This window comes from Oncorhynchus masou, chromosome 21 (assembly GCF_036934945.1).
Source record: "Oncorhynchus masou masou isolate Uvic2021 chromosome 21, UVic_Omas_1.1, whole genome shotgun sequence".
Classification (NCBI taxonomy): domain Eukaryota; kingdom Metazoa; phylum Chordata; class Actinopteri; order Salmoniformes; family Salmonidae; genus Oncorhynchus; species Oncorhynchus masou.
Window position 1 is genome coordinate 49,875,647 of NC_088232.1, and position 22,679 is coordinate 49,898,325.

General features: G+C 41.7%; 1 protein-coding gene across 3 annotated transcripts in view; it reads right to left on the reverse strand.

Annotated features, from left to right (window-relative positions):
- Positions 1–15,355: 15,355 nt before the first annotated feature.
- The window catches only part of LOC135508466 (serine/threonine-protein phosphatase 2A 56 kDa regulatory subunit gamma isoform-like), a 61,431-nt gene continuing 54,107 nt past the window's right edge, over positions 15,356–22,679 (reverse strand). For 2 of the 3 annotated variants that reach the window (XM_064928672.1, XM_064928674.1), the window contains 4 exons: positions 21,218–21,345; positions 20,245–20,346; positions 19,819–19,891; positions 15,356–18,301 (listed from right to left, as the gene is read on the reverse strand). In XM_064928672.1, coding sequence (XP_064784744.1) covers positions 18,161–18,301; positions 19,819–19,891; positions 20,245–20,346; positions 21,218–21,345 — 444 coding nt within the window. In that variant the 3' untranslated portion in view covers positions 15,356–18,160. Of the gene's footprint in view, positions 18,302–19,358; positions 19,399–19,818; positions 19,892–20,244; positions 20,347–21,217; positions 21,346–22,679 lie in introns of all 3 variants that reach the window. The other variant, XM_064928673.1, reaches the window with a different exon arrangement.

A 22,679-nucleotide genomic window follows, 5' to 3' on the forward strand; every position in this document is an offset into this window, starting at 1 on the left:
CCTTTGGCATTCACCTGGATTGTGATTATACCCAAGATCACCCAAACGCCTGTGAACCCTGCAAGAGGATACTACATGCCAGAGAGTGAGGACACTCCTCAACCAACATCCTGAAGGCTCTCAGCTTTCACATATTGGCAGGTACTGGCTCCATCTGCACAGGCAGGGCATTGTCCCTCACTTCTAAATCCTTCTGACTACCACACTCTGTACTAGAAAGCCACACTGAGTGGACTTCACAACTGCACCTTAAACAGGATTCCTGTGATACATTTCTTTGATGTACAGTCCAAGGGTACTGGGACAGAGGCCTTAAGGACTTTCTGGTTGGGTCCCCTATACGGATTTGCCAAAACGTTATCCCACAGACATTCTGAGAATGTTAGAAACATGACGTTCACGTCAGCTAGAGAATTTGGTTTGCTGAGTTACTTGATAATGGATGCAGTTCAGGGGTATTTCCAATCCAAAGAGCAACTCAAGCACTTGATATGGATGATTTACTGTGCCTTCAGAAAGTATTCACACCCCTAGACTTTTTTTTTACATTTTGAGGTGTTACAGCCTGAATCTAAAATTATTCTTTTTTGTTTTTCAACATTTTTACAAAATAATAAAAAATTAAGTGCTGAAATGTCTTGAGTCAATAATTATTCAAACCCCTTTTTTTATGGCAAGCCTAAATTAGTTCAGGAGTAAAAGTTTGCTTAACAAGTCGCATAAATTGCATGGACTCACTCATTGTGCAATAATAGTGTTTAACATGATTTTGGATTGACTACCTCACCTCTGTACCTCACACATAGAGTACAATTATCTGTAAGGTCCCTCAGCCGACCAGTGAATTTCAAACACAGATTTAACCACAAATACCAGGGAGGTTTTCCAATACCTCGCAAAGAAGGGTACCTATTGGTAGATGCGGAAATTTAAAGAAAAGCAGACATTGAATATCCCTTGGAGCATGGTGAAGTTATTAATTACATTTTGGATGGTGTATCAATACACCCAGTCACTACAGAGATACAGGAATCCTTACTAACTCAGTTGCCGGAGAGGACGGATACTGCTCAGGGATTTCACCATGAGGCCAATGGTGACATTAAAACAGTTACGGAGTGTAATGGGTGTGATAGGAGAAAACTGAGGATGGATCAACAACATTGTAGTTACTCCACAATACTAACCTAAATGACAGAGCAAAAAGAAGGAAGCCTGTACAGAATAAAAATATTCCAAAACACGCATCCTGTTTGCAACAGGGCAGTAAAATAATACTCCAAACAAATGTGGTAAAGCAATTCACTTTCTGTTCTGAATACAAAGTGTTGTGTTTGGGGCAAATCCAATACAACACATTACTGAGTACCACACTCCAAATTTTCAAGCATGGTAGTGGCTGCATCATGTTATGGGTATGCTTGTAATCGTTAAGGACTGCGTAGTTTTTCAGGATAAAAAATAAACGGAATAGAGCTAAGCACAGGCAAAATCCGAGAGGACAACCTGGTTCAGTCTGCTTTCCACCAGACACTGGGGGATAAATTCACCTTTCATCAGGACAACAACCTGAAACACAAGGCCAAATCTACACTAGTGTTGCTTACGCTGCTGCTACTCTCTGTTATTGTCTATGCATAGTCACTTGAATAACTCCACATATAAGTACATATTACCTCAATTACCTCGACTAACCGGTGCCCCCGCACATTGACTCTGTACCGGTACCCCCTGTAATAGCCTCGCTGTTGTTATTTTACTGCTGCTCTTTAATCATTTGTTACTTTTATTTCATATTCATAATTTTTTTAAGGTATTTTTTTAAATTGTATTAAACTGCATTGTTGGTTAGGGCTTGTAAGCATTTCACTGTAAGGTCTACACCTGTTGTATTCAGCATTTCACTGTAAGGTCTACACCTGTTGTATTCAGCATTTCACTGTAAGGTCTACACCTGTTGTATTCAGCATTTCACTGTAAGGTCTACACCTGTTGTATTTGGCGCATGTGACAAATAACGTTTGATTTGATGTTCCTGAGAGGCCGAGTTACAGTTTTGACTTAAGTCTACTTGAAAAACTATGGCCAGAAATAAAAACGTTTGTCTGGCAATGATCAACAACCAATTTGACAGACTTTGAAGAGGTTTGAAAATAGTAATGAGCAAATGTTGCCTAATCCATGGGTGGAAATCTCTTAGAAACTGACCCAGAAACATTCACAGCTGTAATTGCTGCCAATGGTGCCTCTACAAGGTATTGACTCAGGGGTGTGAATACTTATGCGAATGAGATATTTCAGCATTTAATTTTCAATACAATTGCAAACATTTCAAAAAACATGTTTTAACTTTGTCACTATGGGGTATTGAGTGTAGATGGCTTGTCACGACTTCCGCCGAAGTTGGCTCTCCTGCCCATTCGGGCGGTGCTCGGCGGTTGTCGTCACCGTCCTATTAGCCACTACCGATCCCTTTTTTGTGTATCTGTTGGTTTTGTCTAATTGGTTTCACCTGTGTGTTGTTTAGTTAATTAGTGTCTGTATTTAATGTAGGTTGTCCCGCCCTTGTTTTGTGCGGGATTGTTTATTTTGTCATTCATTTTGTCTGTCGGTGTTTGCTGTTTGTTATTCTCCGGTTAGTCTTTATCCTGTGTTGGATATTTCACCCTGTCTGTATTTGGGTTGACCGTTGTTTAGTTTGTTCACCGGAGAATAAAACTTTATATCGCTATCTGCTCTCTGTGCCTGATTCCACCCACCTTGATTAGACGTGACATGGCTGTAACACGTCAACATGTGGAATAAGTCAAGAGTCATGAATACGTTCTGATGACAGTGTACATAGTAGTGCTACTGCAGGTTGTTGAAGGCTACAATGCGTCTCTACACTTGATCATGGTTTTGGACGATCCACTCCAGTGCCTTTAGGGTCAGCTATGGTGAACATGTAGAAAAACACCAAAAGGGATAACTTGTTTCTACACTAATCTGTGATTTTTACTATCACCGGGGCAGGGACACATTGTGACACGCACTCTACATAGAGTGGATCAGCACCACCGCGTCACTTCCCAGCTCAAAGTAACATAAGGAACACTCAGCAAATAGCAAACAAACCAAGCATTTCATCTGTTAATATCCCAAAGCAGAGTATCCCTCATTGTCCAAATGTCATCATGTTAGAGTAATGCCACCGGAAAATCCCCACTAGTCTAGCTTCTAATCTCATATTTGACTGTAGTCTTTCCTAGATTTGCCAGAGTGAACACAGATTAGGATTAAATCACAGGAAATTGACCATATTTATGCGCTTTATAATTTATTTATCTTACATTCTGTTGTCCCAATGTGAACCTTGAATTTTAATTGGGCTAGTGGGATTGGAAGATTATATATTGTATATTGCAACATCAATTAGTTCACAAATAATGGTAAAATGCTATCCAATTTCCTGGGTATAAATGAGTATCCATAATAAACCACAAAATTATTCTTCAGAGGTGGTCATGGGTAATTATGGAATTGTCTATTCATCAGATTTTGAGACCCGCCTACAGCATTTAGAGAATGTTTTTCAGAAACTGTGGTACTATGACGTGAAGTTGTAGCCCCAGAAGCCTTCTGCAAAGTGAAGAGTGGGATTGGTTAAATTCAATTTCAAAAGGCTTGGTGACCTGCACATGGTAAATGTATAGCAAACAAGAATAGCATCTTCCCAGGACATGATATTCATTACCACCCCAGAACAATCATTTTGTGGTTCATTACGGGTACTAATTTATGCCCCAGGAAATTGTATAGCATTTTACCATGACTAATTAATGACTAATTAATGTTGCAATATGCAACATACATTGATACAATCCCGCTAGCCCAATGTAAATGAAAGGTTCACATTGGGACAGCAAAATTTAAAAAGCAAAAAACAGAATAAATTATAAAGCGCATAAATATGGTCCATTTCCTGTTATTTAATCCTAATCTGTGTTCACTCTGGTAAATCTTGGAAAGACTACAGTCAAATATGAGATTAGAAGCTAGACTAGGGATTTTCCGGTGGCATTACTCTAACATGATGACATTTGGACAATGAGGGATACTCTGCTTTGGGATATTAACAGATGAAATGCTTGGTTTGTTTGCTATTTGCTGAGTGTTCCTTATGTTACTTTGAGCTGGGAAGTGACGCGGTGGTGCTGATCCACTCTATGTAGAGTGCGTGTCTCAATGTGTCCCTGCCCCGGTGATAGTAAAAATCACAGATTAGTGTAGAAACAAGTTATCCCTTTTGGTGTTTTTCTACATGTTCACCATAGCTGACCCTAAAGGCACTGGAGTGGATCGTCCAAAACCATGATCAAGTGTAGAGACCCATTATACCCTTCAACAACCTGCAATAGCACTACTACGTACACTGTCATCAGAAAGTATTCATGCCTCTTGATTTATTTCATATGTTGACGTGTTACAGCCATCTACACTCAATACCCCATAGTGACAAAGTTAAAACATGTTTTTTGAAATGTTTGCAAATGTAATTGAAAATGAAATACAGAAATATCTCATTCGCATAAGTATTCACACCCCTGAGTCAATACTTTGTAGAAGCACCTTTGGCAGTGATTACAGTTTTACAGTCCTTCTGGGTAAGTCTCTAAGAGCTTTCCACACCTAGACTGTGCAACATTTGCCCATTATTATTTTCTAAATTCTTCAAGCCCTGTTAAAATGTTGGTTGATCATTGCTAGACAACCATTTTCAGGTATTGACAGATTATCAAGAAGATTTAAGTCAAAACTGTAACTCAGCTGCTTAGGGACATTCACTGTCTTCTTGGTAAACAACTCCAGTGTAAATTTGGCCTTGTGTTTTAAGTTATTGTCCTGCTGAAAGGGGAATTAATCACTTAGTGTCTGTTAGAAAGCAGACTGAATCAGGTTATCCTCTAGGATTTTGCTTGTGCTTTAGGTCCATTCCATGTATTGTTTATTCAGAAAAACTCCCCAGTCCTTAATGATTAAAATCATACCCATAACAAGTGAGGAAGTTAGGTAAAGCTCCGCCTTATCTCAGCTCACTGGTCACAATAACAACACCCACCCGAAGCAGGCGCTCCAGCAGGTATATCTCAACCCTCATCCCCAAAGACAACTCCTACTTTGGCCGCCTTTCTTTCCAGTTCTCTGACGCCAATGACTGGAATGAATTGCAAAAATTGCTGAAGCTGGAGAATTATATTTCCCTCACTAACTTTAAACATCAGCTACCTGAGCAGCTAACCGATCACTGCAGCTGTACATAGCCCATCTGTAAATAGCCCACCCAATCTACCTACCTCATCCCCATATATTTTTTATTTACTTTTCTGCTCTTTTGCAAACCAGTATTTCTACTTGCACATCATCATCTGTTCATCTATCACTCGTGTTAATTTGCTAAATTGTAATTACTCCGCTACTATGGTCTATTTATTGCCTTACCTCCTCACGCCATTTGCATACACTGTATATAGACTTTTTCCTATTGTGTTATTGACTGTACTCTTTTTTATTCCATGTGTAACTCTGTCATTGTTTGTGTCGCACTGCTTTGCTTTATCTTGGCCAGGTCGCAGTTGTAAATGAGAACTTATTCTCAACTAGCCTTCCTGGTTAAATAAAGGTGAAAAAAAATTGTAAATTAACAAAAAGTTAGAGGCACAATTATCACCCCCCCCCCCCCCATCCCCCCCAAAATGCTAACTTCACCTGTTATTGTAATGGTGAGAGGCTAGCATGTCTTGAGGGTATGATATTTGTGCGTCTAACTTTCTCACTCACCATTATTCATTCAGAATGATCAGCAATCACAATGATCAGCATCTACATTATTGTAGAAGTGTTTAGAAACATTAATATTTTACAATTAAAGTTAATCAAATGACAAAATACATAATTTAATATTAATTTCTATTGGGCACAAAATAATCTGAAACACAAACAAAACAAACAGAAAATGCATCCAAAAAATGTATAGAATCACAACCTTGATGTAGTCATTGCATACAATGGGACAAAATACAAGATCTTGCACTACTTTAACACACATATACTGTAAGTGAATTTGTCCAAATACTTTTGGTCTCCTAAAATGGGGGGGTACAAAAAAAGTGCTGTAATTTCTAAAACAGTTCACCCTCAAATTAAAGCTGACAGTCTGCACTTTAACCTCATAGTCTTTGTATAATTTCAAATCGAAAGAGCCGGAGGACAGAGCTAAAACATCAACAAATGTGTCACTGTCCCAATACTTTTGGAGCCTCACTTTATATAAATAGAGATTTATTGATTTGCTCAGCAACCCCAGATAGTGGTGCATTAGCGGTTGGAATGTTGCTCGGGCAAGGAAAAGCCCGAATGGGATCCAATCAAATTATATTTTATTGGTCACGTACACATGGTTAGCAGATGTTAATGCGAGTGTAGCGAAATGCTTGTGCTTCTAGTTCCGACCGTGCAGTAATATCTAACAAGAAATCTAACTAATTTCTTCAGCCTCCTGAGGTTGAAGAGGCGCTGTTGCTCCTTCTTCACCATGCTGTCTGTGTGGGTGGACCATTTCAGTTTATCCGTGATGTGTACACCGAGGAACTTAAAACTTTCCACCTTCTCCACTACTGTCCCGTCGATGTGGATTGGGGGGTGCACCCTCTGCTGTTTCCTGAAGTCCACAATCATCTCCTTTGTTTTGTTGATGTTGAGTGTGAGGTTATTTTCCTGACACCACACTCCGAGGGCCCTCACCTCCTCCCTGTAGGCCATCTCGTCATTGTCCGTAATCAAGCCTACCACTGTAGTGTCGTGTGCAAACTTGATGATTGAGTTGGAGGCGTGCATGGCCACGCAGTCATGGGTGAACAGGAAGTACAAGAGAGGGCTGAGAACGCACCCTTGTGGGGGGGGGGGGCAATGTTGAGGATCAGTGGGATGGAGAGGTCGTTTCCTACCCTCACCACCTGGGGGCGTCCCGTCAGAAAGTCCAAGACCTAGTTGCACAGGGTGGGGTCGAGACCCAGGGTCTCGAGTTTGATGACGAGTTTGGAGGGTACTATGTTGTTAAATGCAGAGCTGTAGTCGATGAATAGCATTCTTACATAGGTATTCCTCTTGTCCAGATGGGTTAGGGCAGTGTGCAGTGTGATTGCGTCGTCTGTGGACCTATTGGAGTGATAAGCATATTGGAGTGGGTCTAGGGTGTCAGGTCGGGTGGAGGTGATATGATCCTTGACTAGTCTCTCAAAGCACTGGTAAAGATCCTGGTAAACTTGAATAAAACTAAGATTTTTTTCCATCTTGGGGGCCTTCACATGCCAAATACCCACCAGAACCAAAGTGTAGCGCCACGCTGCTCCCGTCAAGCTTGACATATGCTCCGTCTTTTGATTTGATGATTACATTCCTTTCTTTTTCACCTCTTTTTGTGTGTTGGGACTCACTTTAAATGCACCACACACACACACACACCACCAGTCAAAAGTTGACAAGAGTTTTTCATTATTTTTAATGGTTTTTGTGACTACACTTTCAAAGTTCCTGAAATAAAAATGTTGAAATATATTTAGATTTGTTTAACACTTTTTTGGTTACTAAATGATTCCATGTGTTACTTACTTCATTTTTGTCTTCACTATTATTCTTAAATGTAGAAAATAGTAAAAAAATAAAGAAAAACCCTTGAATTAGTAGGTGGGTCCAAACTTTAGACTGGTTCTGTAGATGTACTTCTCAAACTTGACCTTAAAAATGCGCAGTAATTAATACTCTACTGAGAAAATAGATAAGCTGTAATCTACAGTTCAAAACCACTCTCATTCGAAGTCCTTAGTAGTGATATAGGATGTAATCCATCAAGCATGTGGATGCAGACTGGTATCAATACTGACATTTGTCAGTCAAATCCAATCCAGAAAATGCAGAGCAATTATGAAATATCCTATTTGGCCTGGTGTGGCAAAGTGCAAGTAGGGCGTAGTGGAAAATGTGTTTCTGTGAAACTCCTTTTCCTGCTGATTGCTTGGCTCTTCCTGTGCCGTTGAAGCACTAGTTAGTGTATGGTTGGATCTGATATGATGTGTCCAAGAAATTAAATACTGCAAAAAAGATTTTATGATATAGGAGCTGTAGCTACAAAACTATGTCACTGTAAATGTAACATCTTTTAAATAAAATAAAAACGGGGGGGGGGGGGGTACACCAACTTTACCTAACAAACCTGAGATCCAGTATGACAAAATAGGTGCTGTGATTCTCACATAACACATAGAAAACTGTTAAAAGGGATAGTAAGCCCACATTTCAAAATGACACATTGGTTTCCTTACCCAGAAAGGAGTCTAGGGACAAGGTATGACAGCAATCCATTCTTCGGTTTAGTTTCCCTGGCACCATTTCCACATGCTAACATTTTGGTTATGTAGTCCTCCTGACATGGGGCCCTGAATAGGTTTATACTCCTTAAAGAAGGCACCAGTAATTGTATGTGAATAAAAACATATGCAAATGAACTAGGAACACACATCTAATTATGTTTCCTAATTTGTAGAGCTGGTCTAGAGCATAGAATAACAATGACAAGGTACATTAGTAGAGGAGTTTGCACTTTAAATGACTGATATGTATATTTTTTCCAAATATAACAAACCTTCATTTCACTCTGACCTGGCAGTTAGGTGGCTTTGGGTCCATAACCACTACATGGTCAGGCAGTTAGGTGTTGGCTTTGGGTCCATACCCACTACATGGTCAGGCAGTTAGGTGTTGGCTTTGGGTCCATAACCACTACATGGTCAGGCAGTTAGGTGTTGGCTTTGGGTCCATAACCACTACATGGTCAGGCAGTTAGGTGTTGGCTTTGGGTCCATAGCCACTACATGGTCAGGCAGTTAGGTGTTGGCTTTGGGTCCATAGCCACTACATGGTCAGGCAGTTAGGTGTTGGCTTTGGGTCCATAACCACTACATGGTCAGGCAGTTAGGTGTTGGCTTTGGGTCCATAACCACTACATGGTCAGGCAGTTAGGTGTTGGCTTTGGGTCCATAACCACTACATGGTCAGGCAGTTAGGTGTTGGCTTTGGGTCCATAGCCACTACATGGTCAGGCAGTTAGGTGTTGGCTTTTGGTCCATAACCACTACATGGTCAGGCAGTTAGGTGTTGGCTTTGGGTCCATAACCACTACATGGTCAGGCAGTTAGGTGTTGGCTTTGGGTCCATAACCACTACATGGTCAGGCAGTTAGGTGTTGGCTTTGGGTCCATAACCACTACATGGTCAGGCAGTTAGGTGTTGGCTTTGGGTCCATAACCACTACATGGTCAGGCAGTTAGGTGGGTCATTGCTATTATGCGGTGCCTTCTCTGTCCCCAGGACATCTAACTTATTTAGAATAAAATGGGGATTCCAAAAATATTTAAATATAAAAAGTCAGTAAAAAGAAGTGTTCTTTGCCTTAAAAACAATTTTACACACTTTCTCTCAGTGGATGTAGGCATTTTTGCCATGTCCCTAAGCGTTATTAATCAACTTCCTAGTTACATTCTCTCTCATCAATAACGTTTTTGCCATGTCCCTAAGCTTTATTAAATCAACTTCCTAGTTACATTCTCTCTCATCAATAACGTTTTTGCCATGTCCCCAGATCTTAATCATCATTGTAGTTAAATTCTCTCTCATTAAATGTTTTTTTGTCATGATTTATATTTATTTTATTTAAGATTTGTGTCCCCGATATTGTATTCATTTTATTAAAAGATTTTCTATGTCCCTTTCCATCCTGTTAGCTGGTTGTAAATTGCCATTTAAGAAAACAACCTCCTCCGACAAGGACACAGGAAGTGTCAGAATTTCAGTTTGATTAATGTTCCATGTTGTTAGTTTACATGTCCTATACGTAACCTACAACCCGGCTAAATTATTTAAAAAATAAAATGTTTTACCAAATACCAAAATATGTTTCATGAAGAAGTTAAAATCCTGTTCAAGTGTTCAAAATTATGCTAGCTCAATCTTGCTTGCTCACAGAGCTATGGACAATTTAGGCTCAAAATATCCACCCTGTTAGGATTATGCACCTAACAGGTTGGAAAATGCACCTAAAAACAAATGGCTGAGCTTGATCAATTTGTTTTTCTGAATGTTAAAACGTCATTCTTCTGATTGTAAATGTATTCTAAAGTTAGGTCCAAAACGCACCACAAGGCAGAAATGACCCTGAGAAATTAAAAAATGAGAAATGACACTACATTCTAGTTTATGCCTGAAACAAAAAAACAATTAATTCAGTCAGACCCCAAAAGAGGTTATTTGGGGCCCTCTTGTGGTCAAATGATGCTACCTACAATGAGTTCTTAGAGGTCAATTTCAATAGCAAGCTCAGCTCGAAAGGGAGACTAATCCAATTACACAATCATTACATTTGTATTACGGACAGTATATGCAAATTGACTTAAAGATATTTGATTTAAGAAAATCATGGTCAGTTGTATAAAGGCAGTCACAGGAAAGGTGCTGTCCGCACAAGGTGCTGTCCGACTGTACAGAACATTAGGAACACCTAATATATCCCATTTAGCAGACGCTTTTGTCCAAAGCGACTTACAAGTCGGCTGGGGCCACTTCTTTTACATATTGGTGGCCCCAACGGGAATCGAACCCACGACGCTTGGCGTTGCAAGCGCCATGCTCTACCGACTGAGCCACACAGGACACCTTCCTGACATTGAGGTGCAGGTTTGTAGACATTTTTCCCAATTTATTAAAAACAGAAACACCTTATTTACATAAGTATTCAGACCCTTTGCTATGAGACTCAAAATTGAACTCAGGTGCATCCTGTTTCCATTGAGCATCCTTGAGATGTTTCAACAACTTGATTGGAGTCCACCTGTGATAAATTCAAATGACTAGACATGATGTGGAAAGGCACTCAACGGTCTATATAAGGTCCCACCAGTTGACAGTGCATGTCAGAATGAAAAGCAAGCCATGAGGTCGAAGGAATTGACCTTAGAGCTCTAAGATCGGATTGTGTCGAGGGATCTGGGGAAGGGTATCAAAACATTTCTGCATCATTGAAGGTCCCCAAAAACACAGTGGCCTCCTTCATTCTTAAATGGAAGAAGCTTGGAACCACCAAGACTCTTCCTAGAGCTGGCCGCCCAGCCAAACTGAGCCATCGGGGGAGGTGACCAAGAACCTAATGGTAATTCTGACAGACCTCCAGAGTCCCTCTGTGGAGATGGGAGAACCTTCCAGAAGGACAACCATTTCTACAGCACTCCACCAATTAGGCATCTATGGTAAGAGTGGCCAGACAGATGCCACACCTCAGTAAAAGGAACATGACAGCCCGCTCGGGGGTTTGCCAAAAGGCACCTAAAAGGACTCTGACCATGAGAAACAAGATTCTCTGGTCTGATTAAACCAAGATTGGAGGAAACCTGGCACCATCCCTAAAGGTGAAGCATGGTGGTGGCAGCATCATGCTTTGTGGATGTTTTTCAGCAACAGGGACTGAGAGACTAGTCCGGATTGAGGGAAAGATGAACGGAGCAAAGTAGAGAGCTCCTTGATGAAAACCTGCTCCAGAGCGCTCAGAACCTCAGAAGGTGAATCTTTTCCCCAGTCTAACAGGACAATGACTTGCACACATACAAGACAACACAGGAGTGGCTTCGGGACAAGTTTCTGAATGTCCTTGAGTGGCCCAGCAAGAGGCCGGACTTGATCGAACATCTCTGGAGACCTGAAAACAGCTGTGCAGCGACGTTCCTCATCGAACCTGAGTGCTTGAGAGGATCTGCAGAGAAGAATGGGAGAAACTCTTCAAACAAAAAAAAGGTGATTCAACAAAGTACTTGTCTGAATTTTGTAAATGGTCTGAATGTTTAACCTAAATGGTTTTATTTGATACATTTGCAAAAATTTCTAAACCTGTTTTTGCTTTTTCATTATGGGGTAGTGTGTGTAGATTGAGGGATTAAAAAAATAAATAAAAAATATGTTAGAGCATATTTTTAAAATGTAACAATGTGGTAAAAGTCAAGAGGTCTGAATACTTTCCAAATACAAGCAGGTGCTTCCACACAGGTGTGATTCCTGAGTTAAATGAAGCAATTAACATCCCATCATTCTTAGAGTCAGGTATAAAATTGCCCAGTTGCCTATTTATTTTGGCTACCATGGCTAGAAGAGATGTGACTTAGAGAGGGGTCTCAAAATTAGCATAAGGGTTTTAAAGGGTGTGTGTGTGTGTGTCAGTCACCAGATCTCAACCCAATTGAACACTTACGGGAGATTCAGGAGCAGCACCTGAGACTGTTTTCCAACACCATCAACAAAACACCAAATACGGAATTTCTCATGAAAGAATTGTGGCATCCCTCCAATAGAGTTCCAGACACTTGTAGAAGCTATGCCAAGGCACATTGAAAACTGTTCTGGCTCAAAACTATTATGACACTGTTGGCATTTCCTTTATTTTGGCAGTTAGCTGTACATTGACTTCTACACGGAGTGTAAAAAACATTTAGGACATCTGCCCATTCCATGACAGACTGACCCAAGTGAATCCAGGTGAAAGCTGTGTCACTTGTTAAATTCCACTTCAAAAATCTGTGTAGATGAAGGGGACAACACTGGTTAAACAATTAAGCCTAGAGACAAATCGAGACATGGATTGTGGATTGATTGCTTCCCATCTATCTTCAGAGTTCCTTCTGTTAGGTGACCTAAACTGGGATATGCTTAACACCTCAGCAGTCCTACAATCTAAGCTTGATGCCCTCAATCTCACACAAATTAAAGGAAACCACCAGGTACAACCCTATATCCGTAAACATGGGCACCCTCAGAGATTATCCTGACCAACTTGAACTCCAAATACACCTCTACTGTTTTCAATCAGGATCTCAGCGATCACTGCCTCATTGCCTGCATCCGCTATGGGTCTGCGGTCAAACGACTACCCCTCATCACTGTCAAACGCTCCCTAAAACACTTCTGCGAGCAGGCCTTTCTAATCGACCTGGCCCAGGTATCCTGGAAGGATATTGACCTCATACCGTCAGTAGAGGATGCCTGGTCGTTATTTAAAAGTAATTTCCTCACCATCTTAAATAAGCATGCCCCTTTCAAAAAAGTAGAACTAAGAACAGAAATAGCCCTTGGTTCAATCCAGACCTGACTGCCTTTGACCAGCACAAAAACATCCTGTGGCGGACTGCATTAGCATCGAATAGCCCCCGCGATATGCAACTGTTCAGGGAAGTCAGGAACCAATACACAAGTCAGTCAGGAAAGCAAAGACTAGTTTTTTCAAACAGAAATTTGCATCCTGTAGCTCTAACTCAGAAGGTTTTTGGACACTAAAGTCCATGGAGAACAAGAGCACCTCCTCCCAGCTGCCCACTGCACTGAGGCTAGGCAACACGGTCACCACTGGTAAATCCGTGATAATCGAAAATTTCAAAAAACATCTCTACGGCTGGCCATACTTTCCTCCTGGCTACCCCAACCCCGCTCCGCACCCCTCGCAGCTACTTGCCCGAGCCTCCCCAGCTTCTCCTTCACCCAAATCCAGATCGCAGATGTTCTGAAAGAGCGGCAAAACCTGGACCCGTACAAATCCGCTGGACTAGACAATCTGGACCCTCTTTCTAAAATGATCCGCCACCATTGTTACAACACCTATTACCAGTCTGTTCAACCTCTCATTTCGTCCAAGATCCCTAAAGATTGGAAAGCTGCCGCGGACATCCCCCTCTTCAAAGGGGGTGACACTCGACCCAAACTGTTACAGACCTATATCCATCCTGCCCTGCCTTTCTAAAGTCTTTGAAAGCCAAGTTAATAAACAGATCACTGACCATTTTGATTCTCACCGTACCTTCTCCGCTGTGCAATCCGGTTTCCGAGCTGGTCACAGGTGTACCTCATCCACGCTCAAGGTACTAAACGATATTATAACCGATCGATAAAAGACAGTACTGTGCAGCAGTCTTCATCGACCTGGCCAAGGCTCGACTCTGTCAATCACCATATTCTTATTGGCAGACTCAATAGCATTGGAATCTCAAATGACTGCCTCGCCTGGTTCACCAACTACTTCGCAGATTGAGTTCAGTGTGTAAAATCAGAGGGCCTGTTGTCCGGACCTAGTCTCTATGGGGGTGCCACAGGGTTCAATTCTCGGCCGACTCTTTTCTCTGTATATATCAACGATGTTGAGGTTGCTGCGGGTGATTCCCCGATCCACCTCTTCGCAGACGACACCATTCTGTATACATCTGGCCCTTCTTTGGACACCGTGTTAACCTCTAAACGAGCTTCAATGCCATACAACACTCCTTCCGTGGCCTCCAACTGCTCTTAAACGCTAGCAAAACCAAATGCGTGCTTTCAACCGGTCGCTGCCCACACACGCCCGCCCAACTAGCATCACTACTCTGGACAGTTCTGACCTAGAATACGTGGACAACTACCTAGGTGTCTGGCTAGACTAAACTCTCCTTCCAGACTCATATCAAACATCTCCAATCCAAAATTAAATCTAGAATTGGCTTCCTATTTCGCAACAAAGCCTCCTTCACTCACGCCGCCAAACTTACATTTCCCTCACTAACTTTAAACATCAGCTGAGTAGCTAACCGATCGCTGCAGCTGTACATAGATGGGCTATTTACAGATGGACTAACTACCTCATCCCCATATTATTTTATTTTTTACTTTGCTGCTCTTTTGCACACCAGTATCACTACTTACACACCACCTGCTCATTTATCACTCCAGTGTTAATTTGCTACTATGGCCTATTTATTGCCATACCTCCTCATGCCGTTTGCACACACTGTATATAGACTTTTTCCTATTGTGTTATTGACTGTACGTTTGTTTATGTGTAACTCTGTTGTTGTTTGTGTCGCACTGCTTTGCTTCATCTTGGCCAGGTCCCAGTTGTAAATGAGAACTTGTTATCAAATAGCTTACCTGGTTAAATACAAGGTGAAATAAAATAAACATTTTTAAAAAACTGTGCCATTCAAAGAGTGAATGGGCAAGATTTAAATGTCTTAACGGGGTATGCTAGTAGGTGCCAGGCGCATCGGTTTGTATCAAGAAAGGCAGCACTGCTGGCTGTGTGTGTGTCAAGAATGGTCCACCACCCAACAGGGGTGTCTATACAGTAAGTGATGAGGAAGAAATCATTTTTAGCCGTATCCATTTTCCCCTCAGATCAAATCATATACACTTAACTGTCAAAACGTATAATAACCAACTGCGTTTTGAGACGTGAAGTAAAATGCCTCCAGAATTGATGTATGGTTGAAAATATAAAATTCAAATATTCTCTTTATTCATTCTATTACAGATGAACACCACTTGAGATTGTGATAAAAGCACACAAAAGGCTACGGACTGAAATCTGGTCACAGATAATTTTGGGAATTAAAGAAAATATTAGATGTGTTATTTCTAATAATGCAGAAAGTTACAGGGGAGAGAGAAGTTGTGTGCCACATTGACTTCTTTGTCATTGCTATTGATGTTTTATTCTGTACAGAGGACAATTTTATACAAAATTAATCTAGATATAACACTACATAAAACAAAGTAAATCATATGTACAATATTAAATGAAGCCACATAGTACAGATCACAGACAAAAGGACACTTGTCAAGTTATTATATTCTGGAAAGTACATGTTCTAACTAAAAACCTGCAGAGGCCAAGCAAACAATTCCGGAAAACAATCCAAAATATTTGTTGTCTAACTTGCCATACGAGTAATTGATGCATCTTAAAAAACAACAACAGTTTTAACACAAATAAAAAGCAAACTGATCTTTCCAAATTATACTGTTATATAAAAGTGAAGGGTTTTTTTTGGGGGGGGGGGGGGTCAAATTGTTTCGGCGAGTGCCATTCGTCCAGGACAAAAGATACATGGTAGTTAAATGAACACCTTTTTGCATTTAAGTATTAATAATGTAGTTACCAAGCCAAGCCTGGATGTCAGTCTTTCAACATTGGCCTTTTCCATTGGCAGCTACAATGCTAAAACGAGCATCCAGGCTACCAGTTGCCAGAGACTAGAAACAGAAAAGACAATACAGATTGGATACACATACTAGATTTGCAAGTTCAAACAATGGTACCAGAGAAAGACTAACATTTACAATGGGGCCCCAATCCAATTAAATTGTATTCGTCACATGCTTCGTAAACAACAGGCGTGGACTAACACTGAAATGCTCACTTATGGGTCGTTTCCTTGTCCAGTCCAGGAAATGGACAGCTTCCTGAACTTGAGAAAGCAGAACAGACTGTACCACATAGACTCAACGGGACACTGAAGAGCGCTTCATTGAAGATACACAAACATGTCACATCTTTCAAGTTTCAGGAAGTGCTTTTTCAATAGACTTATTCTTAACGGTTACAGATATCATCCAAAGAGGTTCAGGTTTGAAATCACCTCTTCCTCATTCAACTGTCACATGAAATGGTTGTCATCCAAACAGTGTTGCTGTTCTCATCGTGTAACAGTCCGCCATTCTATAAACGGCTCTCTGATCCCCATTTGTTCAGTACTTCACACAAGACAAGTAACAGTCCTTTCAGCTCCACAGCAAAGCACCTCTGGGTAGGAGGGTAAAAACCAACACGGGGAAATGTGAGACCGCTGTGGGGGAGGAGCTTCAGGGCATGTGATACCGTGGGTATCTCTGGAACATGCTTGACTAGCAAGCAGCGCCAGGGCTTCTGAAAAGCCTGCATCTGAGGACAAGGTGTGTTTTTCAGAAGCACTTCATTACAGTCGTAGAACTGTGATTCTGCACAGCCCAACATCACCCTACATCCCAAATAACGTATTATGTGATCCTCAAACTGACACCCCCAGGTAAAGTGTCATAAATGTTATTTCAGTTGGAACGTTTCTGGAATGTTCTGCATAACGTAGCATTACAGTGTGTGTGTGTGGCTACAGGTGTCTTGATTGACTCTGTGTCAAACCAAACACTTCCTAGCTAGCCATTGAGAGTTAAATGAAGCTTCCCAATAGCAGTAAGAACTGGGGACATGCATTATGTATGAATTAAGGAGACTGACATGTCTAAGAAGGGCTTTTGAATATGACAAACTGGGTGCAGACGAACAACCACCCAATGTGTTTCTCCTTATGAAATAAGTACCATTGTTTGAACTGTCAATATTTCATTGTGATCTGGCTCACATATTGCCAATGGACTTCAACAGAAGGGAAATCAATCCAACGAAAGAATGTGCATGGCACAAAGTGTAGGGTGTAAAGAGTCCAGTGTCCACAGAGAACCTCCCGTCCTCCCTCCATTCTAGTCATAAAGTGACTTCATCAGAACAGATGGATCAGTCACTTCAGAAAGTCCTGTTGCTCTTCAGCTTATAAAAAAAAAAAAAAAAAAACATTTGAATCATCTGAGGCTCCAAAAAACGAAGGCAAACGACGCAGGCTGTCTACCTAGATAGTCATCCTGGTTTCTCTCACACAGAAAAACAGACACAGAAAGAACAAACAGTCTTGGCACTGGCAAATGTCCCTGGTATTACAAAAAAAATAAAAAATAAAATAGAGAAGAAACAAAAAATCCCAAAAGTCAATCCAGTCACCCCCCCCACCATCCAACAATGGCTGTTCTTAGTTTTGTTTCCCCTTACCAGAAACTGACATGAGAGGAAACGAGAGGAGCCTCCCCCATTCTGTTTCTGCTCTCTACGTTTGTTGTGCATTCTACCAACTGCGCTCAATGGGGGAACATAGGAGCTTGTCATGTTGCTAGTGGAACGGAACTTCCCCCATTTTCATTTGTACAGTAAGAGCCTGGAGGGATGAGCCGATACTGTTATGCACGATTAAGCAAAAAAAAAATTGACGGCAAGACTAAAAAAGAAAGTTGCGGCCCCGCCCCAAAAAGAAACACCTGAGAAAGCAGAAATCCAGGGGGAGGGGGTGTACTGGCGACGATGAGGAAACTGGGCCAGTAATCTGAATGTGCTGTGTGGATGAGGGTGGAGAGAAGAGGGGACTGGACACTAGAGGAAAGAGAGAAGATGGGACTGGAAACTAGAGAGAGAGGGGCAGACCTAGAGCCCATCGCGGGTAGTGATCATGACGTCGGCTCGGCGACGGGTCTCCAAGGCTTTTGCGGTGTAGATGTCCTGAGGGAGATCAGACTTACGCCGCATCATCATAGGCCGGTCTTTCCTCTGGTCTCTCGTTCGTAACTGCAACGGGGGAAGGGGAGAGTGTTAGAGAGAGTTCGGTCCAATGGAATTAAAATGCTTCGCTTGTAACTACAGTATCCTCCTGGGTATGGTCTACTATGTTTTTGCCACAAGTACCACTCCTTTTTTCACATTACAAAGTCATGTTTAGAGACAATCACCAATTGACAGAAAACCGCTCACCATGCGCCATGCTAATGAACTAAGGCAGCCATGCACCAAACAGGACGGTGAGAAAAGAGTTGGTGAAATGTTAGCTACCAGGACTACCCTCATGACATTTAACAGAAAGAAAAAGAAAGACAGAAGGAAAGGAAAGAAAGGTGAGAGTCGAAGAGAGAACAGACAATAACAAAAGTAGTTGATTCCAGTGTTCAGTCCATGGTCTGATTGACGAGTCATCCCTCCTCTATAGGAGAAACAGTTGACGAGTCATCCCTCCTCTATAGGAGAAACAGTTGACGAGTCATCCCTCCTCTATAGGAGAAACAGTTGACGAGTCATCCCTCCTCTATAGGAGAAACAGTTGACGAGTCATCCCTCCTCTATAGGAGAAACAGTCCAGGACCCATTTTGAAAAGAGTGATCAGGGCCCAATGTCATAACATGTCTCAGAGTAGATCATAATGATTAAGATGACAGGTGCAGGGGGGGACCTGATCCAAGATCAGCACTGACGGACAGACCGAAGACGGACAGTTACCTGGGCAACTTCTTCCGTTACAGTCTTTTTTTAACCTGTGAACTTCTTCATAGGTTAATGGACCATCGGACGTCATTGCTACTGGACCGTTGAGGCCAGTGGAATCAACACGGATAAGAGTCTAATGGTGACAGGAAACGAACACACAAAAAGAAAAAAAATGGGAGAAAGAGACTTAAGTCGCATGCAAAGACGAAAGATTCAGAGAGAGAGTTTAGATAAACAGAAAAGTTTTGAAATTGGATGCTGGAGTCATGGCTTCTATTAGTGATCTGGTGAGAGTAGAAAATGATGCGGTGAGAATGAGACTAATTCAACTGATCGTTTGTACGGTCATTAAGAGTAGATTTTTACCTTATACTAGGACTGTTCAACATCCATCCTAGAAGACTACCTATAATAAAACAAGACATGGGGAATGCAGTTCACAGTAGGTGCTTCCACCTTAGGTTTGTATTTACTGAGACCAGAAATGAAGCAATATAAAATAGGAATGCAGTTTAGGAAGAGGTTTCAGTCAACTGGCATTTCACTTGACTTAGTACGGGGTTGGCTACGGAGATCGTATGCCAATATATCATTCAGCACCCAACCAATCTCCTGATCAACCTCCTGATCTTAACCAGGAAAGGGTGATGCAGAGCATGTGGTAGAAAAGACTGGTTATGTCCTGTACAGGAAACAGTCCTCAGAGGGAAGAAGGAAAGGAAACTACTTCAGCTCTTTAGATGCCACGCATGTACACACTGCTGTGTGTCCCTCTCTTTCTCACACACACACACACACACACACACACACACACACACACACACACCTGTGGGTTGGATTTGGCAAGGTTCTCAATCTTGATCCAAGCCTCTTCCCGGTCTTTTGACTTGGCCTTCTCTCTATAGGAGGAAACAAACATCTACAATCATAACCTCAACCCCCCCTACAGTAACCCCCCCCCCCTCTCTACAGTCACTACAATGTATATATGATATATAATCATTCAGATTTGCATATGTAATAATCATTACAATACGGTCTAAACTTTGAGACATGCTAATCTGGAAGAAAATATATTATCATAATCTAGTCAAGATTTGATACATGCTAATCTGAATGAGAATATTTACTGAACAGGTTCCACATTTGAAATGTAATATTATCATTCACATTAAGACTAGAATATGATGTACTAACTACAATCTGTAGTCAAGATTTGAGGTCTACAATATTCTCATTTCGGATGACCTACTTGTTTTTCTCTGCTCTGAACTGCTGTGTGCAGTCATCAAACAACTTCTGGTTCATCTCCATGAAGAGCTTGAGAGCGTTGTAGATGAGGCCATGGATGGTCCTGCACAGAGAGACAGACACACGGGCAAAGACAGCAGCGAGAGTCAGTCTGCCCGTCATGTCTATAAAGGGGAGCACTGTCCTCCAGCCCAAACCAAAAATTAGATTCCAGTGAATGACTAAAGTAAGTCTGAACCACTGTTGAGCTCCCTGCAGTCAACACTAGCACTTTCAGAGTAGCTTAATATTTAAAAGAAGTCTCGTTCCACATAAAACAGTCTGGCCATGTTCTGTTATAATCTCTACCCGGCACAGCCAGAAGAGGACTGGCCACCCCACATAGCCTGGTTCCTCTCTAGGTTTCTTCCTAGGTTTTGGCCTTTCTAGTTTTTCCTAACCACTGTGCTTCTACACCTGCATTGCTTGCTGTTTGGGGTTTTAGGCTGGGTTTCTGTACAGCACTTTGAGATATCAGCTGATGTACGAAGGGCTATATAAATAAATTTGATTTGAAAGGTGTTGAACTTTCTAATCATAATTATTATTATTTTTTGTTAAATATGCCTCCAAAGAACAAAATGTGTTTTATTGGTCATCTGTTTGATATAACCTACCTGTAATGCCAGATGGTTGTGTACTTTCGCCACTTGTTATTTTGCGCCAGGCAAGCTCACAAAAAAAAGCCTGACAAGCTAAATCGAGAGCAGCTAAAAAGTTTATAGTATTTAAACCCAGGTCTTGCTAACACTACATGTTCTGAGATCTTAGAGTGAGTGGCCTATGAGGGCAGATCAAGGTCACCGTTATTAGGTGTCACAGCGGAAAATGAAAAATGTCTTCCTGGACCAGGTAATCCCCCCATATCTTAGTTTGTGGTCTTTCTTTTGGTGCCTAATGAACACGGCTCTTGTTTTTGAGGAGGGGCTACTTACTTGTTCCAGTGGGTCTTGGAGTTGCGGTAGAGTGCCGGGAACATGATGGGCAGGATCTTGGCTGCGTTGTCGCTGATCAGACTCATGATGTACTCGTTGTTCCAGTAGTACAGAGCTCTCTCTGCTACCTGCACAATGACCCAAAGCACACAGCAGCATCGATGAGGACAGCTCACTCATAATGGTGACGGCAGGAGGCGCAGTATATACAGTCGTGGCCAAAGGTTTTGAGAATGACACAAATATTAATTTCAACAAAGTTTGCTGCTCCAGTGTCTTTAGATATTTTTGTCAGATGTTACTGATCAAATACTGAAGTATAATTACAAGCAATTCATAAGTGTCAAAGGCTTTTATTGACAATTACATGAAGTTGATGCAAAGAGTCAATATTTGCAGTGTCAACACTTCTTTTTCAAGACCTCTGCAATCCGCCCTGGCATGCTGTCAATTAACTTCTGGGCCACATGCTGACTGATGGCAGCCCATTCTTGCGTAATCAATGCTTGGAGTTTGTCAGAATTTGTGGGTTTTTGTTTGTACACCTGCCTCTTGAGGATTGACCGCAAATTCTCAATGGGATTAAGGTCTGGGGGGTTTCCTGGCCATGGACCCAAAATATCGATGTTTTGTTCCCCGAGCTACTTAGTTATCACTTTTGCCTTATGGCAAGGTGCTCCATCATGCTGGAAAAGGCATTGTTCGTCACCAAACTGTTCCTGGACGGTTGGGAGATGTTGCTCTCGAAGGATGTGTTGGTACCATTCTTTATTCATGACTGTGTTCCCACTCCCTTGGCTGAGAAACTTACACAGGAATGGGCTCAGGATGCTTTACTGTTGGCATGACACAGGACTGATGGTAGCGCTCATATTGTCTTTTCCGGACAAGCTTTTTTCCGGATGCCCCAAACAATCGGAAAGGGGATTCAGAGAAAATTACTTTATCCTTGTCCTCAGCAGTCCAATCCCTGTACCTTTTGCAGAATATCAGTCTGTCCCTGATGTTTTTCCTGGAAAGAAGTGGCTTCTTTGCTGCCCTTCTTGACACCAGACCATCCTCAAAGTCCTCGCCTCACCGTGCGTGCAGATGCACTCACACCTGCCTGCTGCCATTCCTGAGCAAGCTCTGTACTGGTGGTGCCCTGATCCTGCAGCTGAATCAATTTTAGGAGACGGTTCTGGCTCTTGCTGGACTTTCTTGGGCTCCCTGAAGCCTTCTTCACAACAATTTAGCTGCTCTCCTTGAAGTTCTTGATGATCCGATAAATGGTTGATTTAGGTGCAATCTTACTGGCAGCAATATCCTTGCCTGTGAAGTCCTTTTTGTGCAAAGCAATGATGACGGCACGTGTTTCCTTGCAGGTAACCATGATTGACAGAGGAAGCACAATGATTCCAAGCACCACCCTCCTTTTGAAGCTTCAAGTCTGTTATTTGAACTCAATCAGCATGACAGAGTG